The 12,471-nt window shown below is 38.3% G+C and overlaps 2 protein-coding genes across 2 annotated transcripts in view; both read right to left on the bottom strand.

Annotated features, from left to right (window-relative positions):
* Nucleotides 1–733: 733 nt before the first annotated feature.
* On the bottom strand, nucleotides 734–2,426 carry LOC110111984 (F-box/kelch-repeat protein At5g26960). The gene has a single exon (XM_020844054.2). It carries the CDS (start codon nucleotides 2,256–2,258, stop codon nucleotides 1,014–1,016), a length of 1,245 nt encoding a protein of 414 aa, XP_020699713.1. The 5' UTR covers nucleotides 2,259–2,426; the 3' UTR covers nucleotides 734–1,013.
* A 1,923-nt stretch (nucleotides 2,427–4,349) lies between these two features.
* LOC110111998 (biogenesis of lysosome-related organelles complex 1 subunit 2) overlaps nucleotides 4,350–12,471 on the bottom strand; it is a 19,167-nt gene continuing 11,045 nt past the window's right edge. Inside the window, exon 2 of the mRNA XM_020844071.2 lies at nucleotides 4,350–4,849. Within this exon, the coding sequence (XP_020699730.1) occupies nucleotides 4,583–4,849 (267 nt within the window). The 3' untranslated portion in view covers nucleotides 4,350–4,582. The remainder of the gene's footprint in view (nucleotides 4,850–12,471) is intronic.

Below are 12,471 nucleotides of genomic sequence, written 5' to 3'. Positions count from 1 at the left end.
ATTTTCACTTAATATTGTGCTAGTTTAGTTGACCTCAAAAATAAAGTAAAATAATTTACATTACATTTACTCTGCATTCCTTTTTCTTCCAAGCAAGTATAAATATTTTCAAAATCCCTGTATTTATAATACTTTACACCCATTTTACTTTTAACTAAACAACCCCTAAATCTTAGATGAAAAAAAAGGTAGAATATTTAATTTGTAGTTGTAGCTAATATATACCATGGGACTCACACATGCGCAGATCGAACAAGTGAGTAAGACATCGATCCATCACAATTAGATCAAGCGAATTATTTGTATTGATTTCAAACCACTCTTAATTTGAGTTTAATATTTGTTAATTAATAAAATTTTAGCTCGAGTTTAACTCAATTCTACAAATTCAAGCTGACTTATTTATTATGAAAAACTAAATACTCTTCTAATAAAATAATAAATAATGACATGAAATAATAAAAATATATAATAATTTTTTTCCTTAAGTATATTTTCTAATATAATTTTTAATTAAATTTTAAATTAAAAAACTTTAAATGAGCCTTAATAAACTCTGCTTATTATCTCGTCAGCCCACCCGAGTCGAGCCCAAATAGACCCACTGAGTAGGCTTCACTACCCCTAAACTAAGCCAGTAAAGCTGAGCACTATTTTGCTCTCCCTTCCCAGTGATCTACGGCCAAGCTAACGGGTTTAGCCTAACAAACTGTGCAAAGCTTACGACTTCAGCAAGCACAAATATAATTTCTATTTATGAAACCAACAATACAAAATATTCAAGACAAAAGAGTTAGGAATTGGGAGTTAAATTCAGATAAACTCCATACAGATAGCTCCCTTATGCAGCAAATGGCAACAATCGAAAGAACACAAATCCCAATTACAAAATCAGCCAGACATCCACTTGGGACCGCAACAGCAAATAAAAAAGTTCAGATTTTTGCCAGAGAAATGCTTATGCTAGCTCTGACCCATTCATGGCGCACCAAGCAATGCTCAGGTAGGCAGTGCTAGCACTCGACACAAGCACAAGCAGCACGGCGTAAGCCACGCGGGAGATCCGACCCACGAGACCACTCGTCGGCTCCGATGTCGTAGACGAGAAGTGCCGCCTCCAAGCCCCTCGACCTTCTGCCCAGATCTCCCCCATGGCTCGCGGAGGCGTGGACGAGCGCCGCCAGCTTCGTATCGCCAATACTCGTACACGAGAAATGCACTGCGCCGCCGAGCCGGAGTTGCCAGGCCAAAGGAGGCGGTTCAAGTCGCGTCCAATCCCCTCCTCGCCGTCCCTTCCCGTCCCACCGCCAGAACGAAAGCTCCACAGCGTGGCTGGCGAGGACGTAGACGTGCGCCCCCGACCCGCACGCCCCCACTACGCAGCCACCGCCCGGCACCACCGCTCGCACCCGCAGCCACATCCCGGCCCTCACGTGGTATGCATCCATCGAGCCCGCACACGTGCGTGCGCCCCGCGACTCTTCCTCTTCCTCCATCCGGCTTCCCACACGTAGACCTCCAATCACATAGAAAATCTCACCGGCGGCAGCCCCGACACAGCCGTAGCGCCGTCTTGGAGCCTCCGCAACCACCCGCCACTCATCCACGTCCGGATTATACTCTTCCACGGCGGATGTGCGGGTAGCGCCTCCCGATACATAGATCCGACAGCCGATCACAGCCGCCGCGAACTTCTTGCGAGGGAAGATGGTCGGCGCACGGAAGGTGACGGCGCCGGTCAAAGAGTCGTATCGCAGAGTGGCCCCACGACCGATAATGTATATGGCACGGCCCATGGCAGCGAGGCGTGGTTGGGAGAAGGCGCCTGCGGCGAGATCAGGAGAAAATGAAATGGGGGTGGCGAAGGGATTCCAGGAGGGATCGAGGTGGGCGGGAAAGGGGACGGGGAGGGCGGCAGAAGTGATGAAGCCGAGATCAGAAACGCAAATGGCGAATAGGGTGCGGCGTAGTCGGCCGCGGGAACGGCGGAGATCATGAAAAGCCGGGTTTTCAAGAAGGAGCGCGAAGCGACGGCACACAAGGGATAGGGAGGGGAGGGAAGAGAGAGGAACCCTGGAGAGGCACTCGAAGAGGAGATCGTCGGGGAGGGTGAAGATAGGGGCATACAGACAGGAAGCGTCGGAGGAAATGAATTCATTATGGTGGCGGTGGTTGGCCACCGGCGATCGGGCTATTTCCCGGCAGGAATCGGCTATGCATGACTTGACCAGCCAAGAGAAGCCGCGAGACTCGCCCATTGCGAGATCGAGAATATCGGGAGTGGATTGGCGAGTGGGGGAAGAAGCCGAAAAAAAGCACTAAAGCAGGAAGTGCTTTCTCTTTTGACCACGATTCCTCAGGAAAGAGTTAGCGCACCGCCGATTTGACCAATAAAAAGGACCAACGCAATGGAACTGAATAGCGCCGTACAAGTTCAGCTTGTGAAGCGCAAGAGCCACAGGACAGCGCTTTTTCCGGCTCGTTGGCGTTCATGTTTTGTCGTCAGGTTGCAGGTTACAACGACGAACCGGCTAAGCACGACTTGACCTGCCCCAACCTGCTGTTTGGCTCTGTTAAAGTTCTCGATTGTAAATATATGACTCGCCGTTTTGGTTTGAATTTTTTCTGGTTTTTAGCCACATACTCCATCTTGGAGCATGAGAGCTGTCATAACTTTGACTCACCTTTAAGCTGGACAAGATTCTCATTGACTCTTGGTTGGGTTGGATTGTCACAACCCAATTCAACCAGAATGGTTTCATCCACAAGAATCCTATACAAAAGTTAATCTCTATTTGTAATGTTTTTTTATACAAAATTATCTCAAAAGTTCTTCCTAACATACTCAAGCACATTATGTTGTCTATAATCAATGCTGATTAGGCTGGTTTCATCCACAATAGAGTTTCCACTGATAATGTGATTCTTGCATCGGAGATCTTAAGGGAGTTCAATAATCACTCTAGAGGCGACCTTTTATGTGCCAGGTTTGACAATAAAAAGGCTTTCGATTTAGTTTTGAGGAGCTTCATTCTTGCTAGAATGGCTTAGAAAGATTTTCCTCATATCTTCATTTTTTGGGTCAAAGCTTTTGATGTCTTCTTCTCCCTTTGCATCGACAGTGGGCTTGAAGTATTTTTTAAGTCTTCATCTGGTTTTACGAAGGGCTGCCCCTTGAGCCCTTATTTGTTATGTTTAGCTATGGATGCTCTATCTTCTCTTATCGACACTTCTAATAATTCTTTTGCTTTCCAAGGGTTTCAAGCTGAAGAGCTTTGCTTGCCCCATCTCCTTTACGCAGATGACTTATTAGTATTTGGGAAAGCAAATGGCCGCAATTGCTCTCATATTAATCAGATTCTAAATGTTTTTGCTAGCCTCTTTATTAACCATGCTAAAAGCTCTCTTTTCCTTTCTCCTAACATCCCTGATCCCTCTTCAATTTGGGAGGTCCTCAACATACAATCAACTTGCAACAAGTTAATTTATATTGGACTCCCCATAGAGTCTAAAAGAGCTTTGATTTCAGACTTTCAGCCTGCAACAAATTAATTCATCTGGGATGGTTGTTGTGGGCAATGGCTTTATATGATCCGGGATATTGGTTCCATTTGTTACTGCATTCTAAGCCCTTGGGGCTAAAGGCCTCCCACCTTTTCCCAGGTCTGTTCGATCGGACATCGAATGTAAAGATACGTCCGGTGTCCCAAAAAATATTTATATGTTGAATGTACACGTGTCTGCGAAATTTTAAGTCAAACGCGTCAAAGTGCAGATAAAACGCAATCAAAGTGCAGCCAAAAAGTGCAGTCAAACTGCAATCAAAGCACAATCCACATGACAATTTTTAATTGAATATCCGGACCTATTTTTAGGTCCGGTGTCCGAATCTAATAATTTCACTCTTTTTGAGTGTTGCTTCTACAACAGGTTTCTCTTTATTCTTATGCTCTTTCTTATTATTAGTCTTTCTTTCTTTTCATCCTTTTCTTTTTTCGCCAATGGCATATATATATATATCATACTTGCAATTTCAATTTCAATTTCACGTTTTAATTTTCTTTTATTAATGGAATTGGTCTAAGACCACTAACGTTTCTAAAAAAAAAAAAGATTAAAATGGATTTTATGCACAGATCTGAAAATTGTATTTTTAAATATAACACTCCAAATTTATTAAAATTAGTTGTGGTCGTAAAGAAAATATCTTTGATATTATGGTTAAAGAAAGAAACTTTTCACTAAAAAATAACACAAAAATACTAGTCAAATAAAATTATAATTATTATTTGAAAAATAAAATACTCACTCAAAAAGATATCCTAAATAGACCCTAAGTAAAATTCATGTATATTAAAATTTATATGCATATGACCTTTATTAACATAATGATATGTCTAATAAATTCATTAAAGTTTAACAGAATGGAATTCGTTCCAGAGTATTTGAATAAAGGCTTAGTTTGGAATGGCTTTCTTACTGCTTTTTCAAAGTAATTTTTTAGTACTTAAAGAAGCAGTAAGAAAGCCGTCCCAAACAAAGCCTAAACTTCAATGTAAGATGGCTGTTGTAATCTATATAGCTAAGATGGCAAACTATGGCAAACAGATTGGACTTTCTTCTCCAGTTGAGCGACATAGTTATCAAGCATGGAGACAACGGCTTCAAAATCTTTAACTTGCTGATCTATTGCATCAATCTGAGAGACATAATCATCAAAGCTACGGCTTTTCTCGTTCAGCTGTTCAACAAAGACTCGTAGACCTGAAGCAACATCACCATATCCACTGTACTCTTTTGCCACCATATCGTTCATTTTTTCTAGAAGCAATAACTGGTTATTTGTTCCCTGAAATATCAAAATATATTGTAAGGTAAGTAGGTAACATCACTGAAACCTAACGAGGTGAAAAGGAAAATGATTTTTCTCAATATTCATTAGAATTTGCATTGAAATTATGTGGATGTAACTTCAAAATTGGATGATATCTTAGGCCACGTTTGAGACGGTTTTCTTACTTCTTTTTAAAATAATTTTTTAGTACAAAAATAAAAAACTGTTTTAAGAAACAGTAAAAAAGCTATCCCAAACGAGGCCTTAGCTTTTGCACCATAGACTATTGGGTTTCTTGATCCAAAGTATAATGAGAAGTAGTGAATGTTGTCCTTTTGAGACAACAATATCTTTAAATTTAGGCTTCGTTTGGGACGACTTTTTTGCTGCTTCTTGAAGCAGCTTTTTTAAAACAAAAATTAAAATTTTTATATTAAAAAACTGCTTTAAGAAGCATAAAGAAAACCGTCTCAAACCAAGCCTTAGTGGGGTGTAATTGTTATGGAGAAAATAAAATTTTAAAGATGATGATCCAATACTTAAATAATACGTTGAGAAAACTTCTCATGAACCACCAAGTGAATCTCAATTGAGAAAATCAACTAGGCAAAAATATTCTAACCAAATGAATTCACAAACTTAGGGTAAAGCCTTACAAATAATATTTTCATTCATTTCTCATGAGTGTTGCAATATGTAGCATATATATTTTGAATAAATCTATTTGAACAACATTCTATACATGTTATTATAGCGTCACTAATTTTCCTTCCTAATAATCTGACAGCAATATTACTCACCCTTCTTAAGGGTCCATTTTTTTACAATTTGTTCAATAAGTCCAACCCAAAACAGTTTATTTTCCATGCTCGCATCTTCAATATATGATACTCACGTCATCTATTTAATGTATACATTTTTCAATCTATCTTTCATAGTTGTTCATATATCTTAGAATTCTCATTTCTACTATGTCCAACTTGACTATTAAGAATTATTTTATGTCCCAACACTCAAATCCATGTAATAAAGCCTAATAGAAATTTTATAAAATTTACTTTGGTCACTATGCAATACTCCCATCACATAAGACTCCTGAGGTGTTTCTCCATTTCAAGCATTCACCATGAACCTTAAAAGCTATATCCTTATCTATGCCCTTATTCTTCTATAGAAAAGATTCAGGATACTTGAACTTATCACCTAGATATCACTTAATATTATAGTAATATTGATAGTGATGAGGACATCAACAAACGTTTACGACGAGTATATCAGCGCAGGAGGAGCAGATCAATGGCCACGATTCACAGTCTTTATTTTGATGCTTAGTTTTATTTTGATATTATGTATTATTTGATATTACCGTTTGTACCCTTACTTTTATTTGTCTTGAGTAGTAGCCCCAGGGGCATGCACGTCATTGTATTTTGTTTTTCTTTAGGCCTATATATTATGGCCTCTTCTATTGTATGAGATTATTGATGAATGAAAATTTCTTTCTGTTGAGATCTCTTTGTGAGTTCGTGAGATTTCCCAAAATCTCTTTGTGAGTTCTTGAGGAGATAGTATTGTGGATCTCTTTGTGAGTTCTTGTGGAAGTGGTGTTCTACGTTTGTAGTTTGATAAATTTCTTTTCCCTACACCAATCCCCTCTTCCCCTACTTAGCCGAAAATTCCCCTTCTCCCCAAAATTTCCCACCCCACCTGCTCCACCGTCAGCCTCCCTTGGCCGGTCCAGCCACCGGCGGCCCTCCCAGCTCCCTGCCGCCTGCCGCCAGGTCCAAGCTCTACCCATGGCCACCCTCCTTGCCGCCGGCCCCCTCTTGGCCCTCTTCCTTTTCAAATTTCGAATTATCCTTTCTTAATTTGCTTTCCTAATTAGGCTTTGTCTATTTAGGAAAGACATTTAAAGGAGTTACAACCTATTTGAAATTCAAACTAATTTCCCTCTCATTCTAATTCTAATTTGGGAGTAATTTCAAATTCAATTAATTATGAAATTAAAATTCAGACTTGAATAGAATTAATTAACCCCTTGTGGTCCCCACATACTTAATTCCAAACCCCTCTCTCTCTCCTCCCCCATATGGCCGGCCCCCCTTCTCCTTTCTTTCTCTCTCCAATCACCACTTAATACCTCATTAATGCCTTTCCCTCCTAAACTCTAATTTCAATTTTCAAAATCTAAATTTGAAATTAAATTTGGATTCTTCTAAGAATCTGAAATTAAACTTCAGATTTATTCCTCCCACAAAATAGCCTCACATCTCCCCTTTCTCCCTCCCAAACCGTGACCCCTTCTCCCCCCTAGCCCACGGCCCAACCCTTTTCCCCTCTCCACCCTTCTTCTCTCTTGGATCTTCCTTCTCGTGCTCCCTCATCCCCATGCTTACAGCGTATGGCCGATCCTAAAGTCGACCACGGTTTCGCATACAAAGAGCAAGGGGAGATCGACATTTTCCTCTCCCCTTTCTACGAACCAGATTGGGAATACGACGTCACCGTTGAACGCTACGTCAACCGTATCGTGTATTGCCTTGCCAGGACCATTGAACTTCAACGACCACGAACCCCGTGGTCCCTCATTGGACGCTCCGCGCCGCCTCCATCTCCGGCTACCTTCCCAACAACGACGTTCCTCAGCTCGTCCTTCCTAGTGGTCACTTCATTTCTAGTGTGGAAGATCTTCCTCCGCTCAACCTAGATCCGTAGAGAGAGAGTAGATCCTCAAGATGAACATCTCATTATTAATTTTTGGATTTGTGTTACAAGCTTTTACATTACTTCGCCTTTGTATTGGATTGAGAGTGTCTTGGTTATTCTTCATGCATTTCTTTGCCTAAGCAAGTGGAAGACTGCGAATTCTTGTAACTTACTTTGAATTGACGCATAATTTTATAAAGGTGAACTTCTATTAAATTCTCTTGTTAATCTTTTGTAACTCCAAGCCTGTATCACATCATATAGATAAGAAAATGATTTCTTGCATAAAAGGACTTAATTTATGTATGTATTATAAAATAAGAAACATCAGAGACCATGCTTTTTTAAATGAACATGCCACCAAAAATAATCTTGATCAGGCACAAATCTTAATGCATATTTGAATTGAAAACTTGTCAAATTAAATTTAGGACCATTCAAACTCCAATTTCGACAAACTTATAGTTCATGCATGCTGCTTATGACCACATGAACATAATTATGAGAATTCTCACATACCTAAAAGGAATTCCTAGAAAAGGACTTTTTTTTCAATAAGGGAGAACTAAGGATATCATTAAAGGATATCATTAAAGTCTACACTGATGCTAATTGGGCAATGTCTATAGTTCATAGAAGACACACTTTTGATTATTATACACATGTATAGAGTAATCTTGTAACCTACAAAGAAAAAAAAATGCCAGTGGCACTAGCAAAACTCAATCATTCACCATTAGGATCAATAAATTAATTTAGCTCAAACTACTAAAAGAACTTCAAGTAACTATTAAGGATCCTCCGATAGTCTATTGTGACAATAAAGCTACTATCAATATTGCTTACAATCTTGTACTTTATGATCAAACTAAATATGTGGATATAAATTGACACTTCATCAAAATAAAAAAATGAGGACATGCGCATTTTATGTATTCCCTCCTCCAAGCTAACCGCTAATATCCATGAAATGCTATAAAAATCGAGAGAAAATCTCGAGACATTTGAAATGGAAGCTTTCAAAATTAATTTCTGGCCAACCAAACTTAGGTTTCTACAAATGGTCAAACTGGACGTCTCGACGAGACAAAACCAAGAATATCAAAAGTGGTCCAATCCTAGCCTGAATGAGCCGAAATAAGCACAGTTAGAAGTTTCAAGTCATTAATTGGATGACCAAACGATATGCAAATTTGGCATGCTTATACTTGAATCGAGTAGCTCGACGAGATGAATCCAACGAGCTCGAGATCGTGTAACTCTGATATCATTAAGGTACTTAAATACTAAAAAATTAATCTACGATCAAGGGAATCAATATAGGCCGTCTGAGAAAGTGGGGGAGTAATGAGTGCTCTAGATTTTATCCATATTTATGGGCATTCCAAAAATCTATAAATAAGCCTCTACTCCCAACACGAAAGAGGGGGATTGGACCCTTGGCTAAAGATTCAAGAGAGCTCTAAAGCTTAAAGAATCTTGGAGCTCCACCCGAGCACCCCCATCGGTAAACCCTAGTTGTCTAACCCCCACAGTCGGACCTCTATTGGTTGCCACTGCCAGACCTTCACCCGACCACTGCCGCCAGACTTTCATAGGCTGACCACCACCAGCAAACCCTCACAGGTTGATTGTCGCTTGACCTCCACAAGGCCACCACCGACGGACTTTTCTAGTAGACCATTAACGTCGAACATTTTGTTAGCCAACCATCGCCATCGGACCACCTGTAATACTTATGGCTATACAACATGGTAAGATTCATTTTTGTACTTCTGTATGTCTTCAAATTTTAATTAGGAAGTCTATAAGTAAAGATTAAAAAGTTTGAAAAATGTAAGAAATAAGAAAAAATTCCTCTAGGAGCACTATAGTGCTATGTCCTGGAGCGCAACGACGCTTCCCTCTTTGTTTGGGAGATAAGAGTTTTTGGAGCACAGTGATGGTGCACATGGAGGAACTGTTCTCTCTATAATTGAGTATTATTTGAGGGAGCATTGCGATGTTGGAGGGGAGTGTTGCAGTGCTAAGCTCTTTGCGTAGGAATATTTGGGATAATCTAGAATATTTCGACAAAGCATTACGACATTGTGTTTGAGAGCCACATGCTGAGCACTAAAGTAAGTTTTTATATATAGAAAAAATTAAATCCATTTCCTATCATTCCTAACCCCCAAGGCTTGTTAGGCTGTTGAATGAGAGAAGAAGATGAGGAGAGAGAAATAGAGGAGAGGAATTCAAAGGCCACAACGTGAGATTGGTCCCTTGGGCCAATTAGGATATCTATTCTATTCGAGGTAGGCTCCTAATATCCTATTTCTAATTTCGATTGCAATATTTTTATAGAAAGTGGATGCAATTTCAACAAAATCATAGAACAATACAAGAAATTTAGAAAGAATAACACACAATAACTCTTTTTTATTGAAAGAACTAAGAAGAAAAACACAATATACAATTGGATCTTCAATTGCAGAGGAAGACTGAAGATCTAGCTCTCCCAAATCCCTAGTTGTCGGCTAAAGCCCACTCAACCTAAGCAATACTAACTCCAACAAAATCAAGCATAATATGAAATCACCGTATAGTTAGCTTTAAATAGGCTCCTTTAATTCCCTCCCAAATCAGTCCCATTTCTCTAAATAATTCTCTCTCAGATTTGAATTTAAATTAGAACTCTTTTCCTAATTAATTTTCTCTCAATTATAATTAAAACGTTCCTAAACAATTCCCTCTTAATTCCTTCTTACATAATGAATATTAACTCCCTCGGCTTTCCCTACATAATTCCCTCTCAAATTTGAAATTCAAATTAGATTTCTTTCATCAATTAATTCCCTCTCAATTATAATTAAAGCTTTCCTAAACAATTCCCTTTCTCTCTTCTTGCCCGCTGTCCATCCTAAGGAAACTGTTGCTAAAGCACTAGGCTAATAGCACTGGACTAGAAAATGGACTGATACTGAGTTGAACGATCATTGCCTCGAGCATCACTTTGATTAATCTCTCAATCTCTTCGTTATGGATTTGGGGAGACTCCTTCCTTCAAGATGATAGTATGCTCGCGTTCTCGTGGAGGAGGCAAACCCAAAACTAGCTGGAACACCCCTCGATATTGTTATAGGGGTTGCTGAACCATGCATGGTACTTATATCTTTTCCTCGTCTTTTTCTCTTTCTAAACTCTGCAGCTCCACCAAAAATATCGCTCCATCACCATTGCTCCTCTTTGAAGTGGCTCCAAAGGTGACATCTCTTCCCCCAACATTTCCACCTTCTTATCTTCCCCTTCTCCTTATCGAACTAGGGTTTCATGCACTGTTCAATCCCTTGGCCGCCGACGACTCCCACCGCCTCTAACGACGTTGTTTTGGTTTGGAACTCAAGCATCTCTCTCAACATCTCCTCCATAATGGCAAACTTCCTATCCATCTTCTCATAGATGGCTAAAAATTGCTTTTTGAAATATGAAATTTTTTCTGCAAAATCAAATCTTAATTGTCCGATCTCCCTTTCCAGCACTTCTACATTTCTTCCCACCATAGGTACCATGATCTAAGCTCCAAACAACAAAAGAAACAACAAAGAATAGTGAATTTGGTCTTTTAACAGCAAAAATCAGCAAGATGGAGTGAACAAACATGGAAGAAACTAGCTAGGAAGACTTATATTTTAGCCCAGGACACGGCTCTGATACCAATTGGATAGGAAATGGATGTAATTTCAACAAAACAAAAAAACAAGAAATTTAGGAAGGAGAACACAAAAAAAAAATTATTGAAAGAACTAAGAAGAAAAAACACAAGATACAGTTGGATCTTCAATTGGAGAAGAAGATCCACTCTCCTAAATCACTAGCTGTCGTTAGAGCCCACTCAACCAAAGCAAAACTAATTCCAGTAAAATCAAGCATAATATGAAATCACCCCATAGTTAGCCTAAATAAATTCCCCTAATTCTCTCCAAAATAAGCCCCATTTCTCTAAATAATTCTCAAATTTGAATTCAAATTAGATATCTTTCCCTAATTAATTTTCTCTCAATTATAATTAAAACTTTCCTAAATAATTCTCCTTTATTCCTCCTTATATAATGAATATCAAATCCCCTGAGCTTTTCCTAAATAATTCCCTCTCAATTTTGAAATCAAATTAGATTTTCTTTCCTAATTAATCCCCTCTCAATTGTAATTAAATTTTTCCTAAACAATTCCCCCTCTCTTCTTTCCCACCGCCCACCCTAATGGGGCCCAATGGCTTAGTCGCCAATCCATCATATTTCTATAAAAAATTAAGTATATATTTTAATGAGTATAACAAACTTTTCATTGTGCGATTTCTAGGATACTATAGAATGTCTCATTTTAGTCATTTTAATTGTAAGAAATTAATATTCCTTTGATTGATTTTGTATATATAAATTTCTATGTATGTAATGCTATAAATGACATTTCTGGCATTGACTATAATTCATTTAAGTTTTAAAACGAGGTTTTAAAAGTCTCTTATAAATAATTTTTCAAATGATAAATATTAAGCCAAGCAAATTATATATACATTATCTATTGAAATGTCATACATACATCAATACATATATATTCATATTAGGGAAAATTTTAAAAAGGATCATTATTAAAGATTAAATTAGGAGAAGAAACATGATTAAAAAGAAATTTAAAAAAGATCATACACATAAAATGTTTTTTCCTTTAAAACATTTTTTTTTCCATTTTAAGCTCTAAGAGAGATGGAGATAAAGAAATGAATAGTCATATCAAGCACAAAGAAAAGATAGAGAAAGTCAGATAGAGAGGAAGAGAGAAGGAGGTTGAGAGAAACGAAGAGAGGGTAATCCATTAAATTTTAAATGATTTAATGTTATATTTTTAATATTTAATTAATTTGACATTTTTTATTAACATTTTAATTATAT

Source organism: Dendrobium catenatum, unplaced genomic scaffold, assembly GCF_001605985.2.
Source record: "Dendrobium catenatum unplaced genomic scaffold, ASM160598v2 fragScaff_scaffold_1521, whole genome shotgun sequence".
Classification (NCBI taxonomy): domain Eukaryota; kingdom Viridiplantae; phylum Streptophyta; class Magnoliopsida; order Asparagales; family Orchidaceae; genus Dendrobium; species Dendrobium catenatum.
Note: the sequence above shows the minus strand (reverse complement) of the source record. Positions and strands in the feature narration are given on the sequence as shown.

Bases quoted from the DNA above. Each gene is read 5' to 3' on its own strand.
- LOC110111984 (XM_020844054.2), bottom strand. From the start codon at position 2,258: ATGGGCGAGTCTCGCGGCTTCTCTTGGCTGGTCAAGTCATGCATAGCC.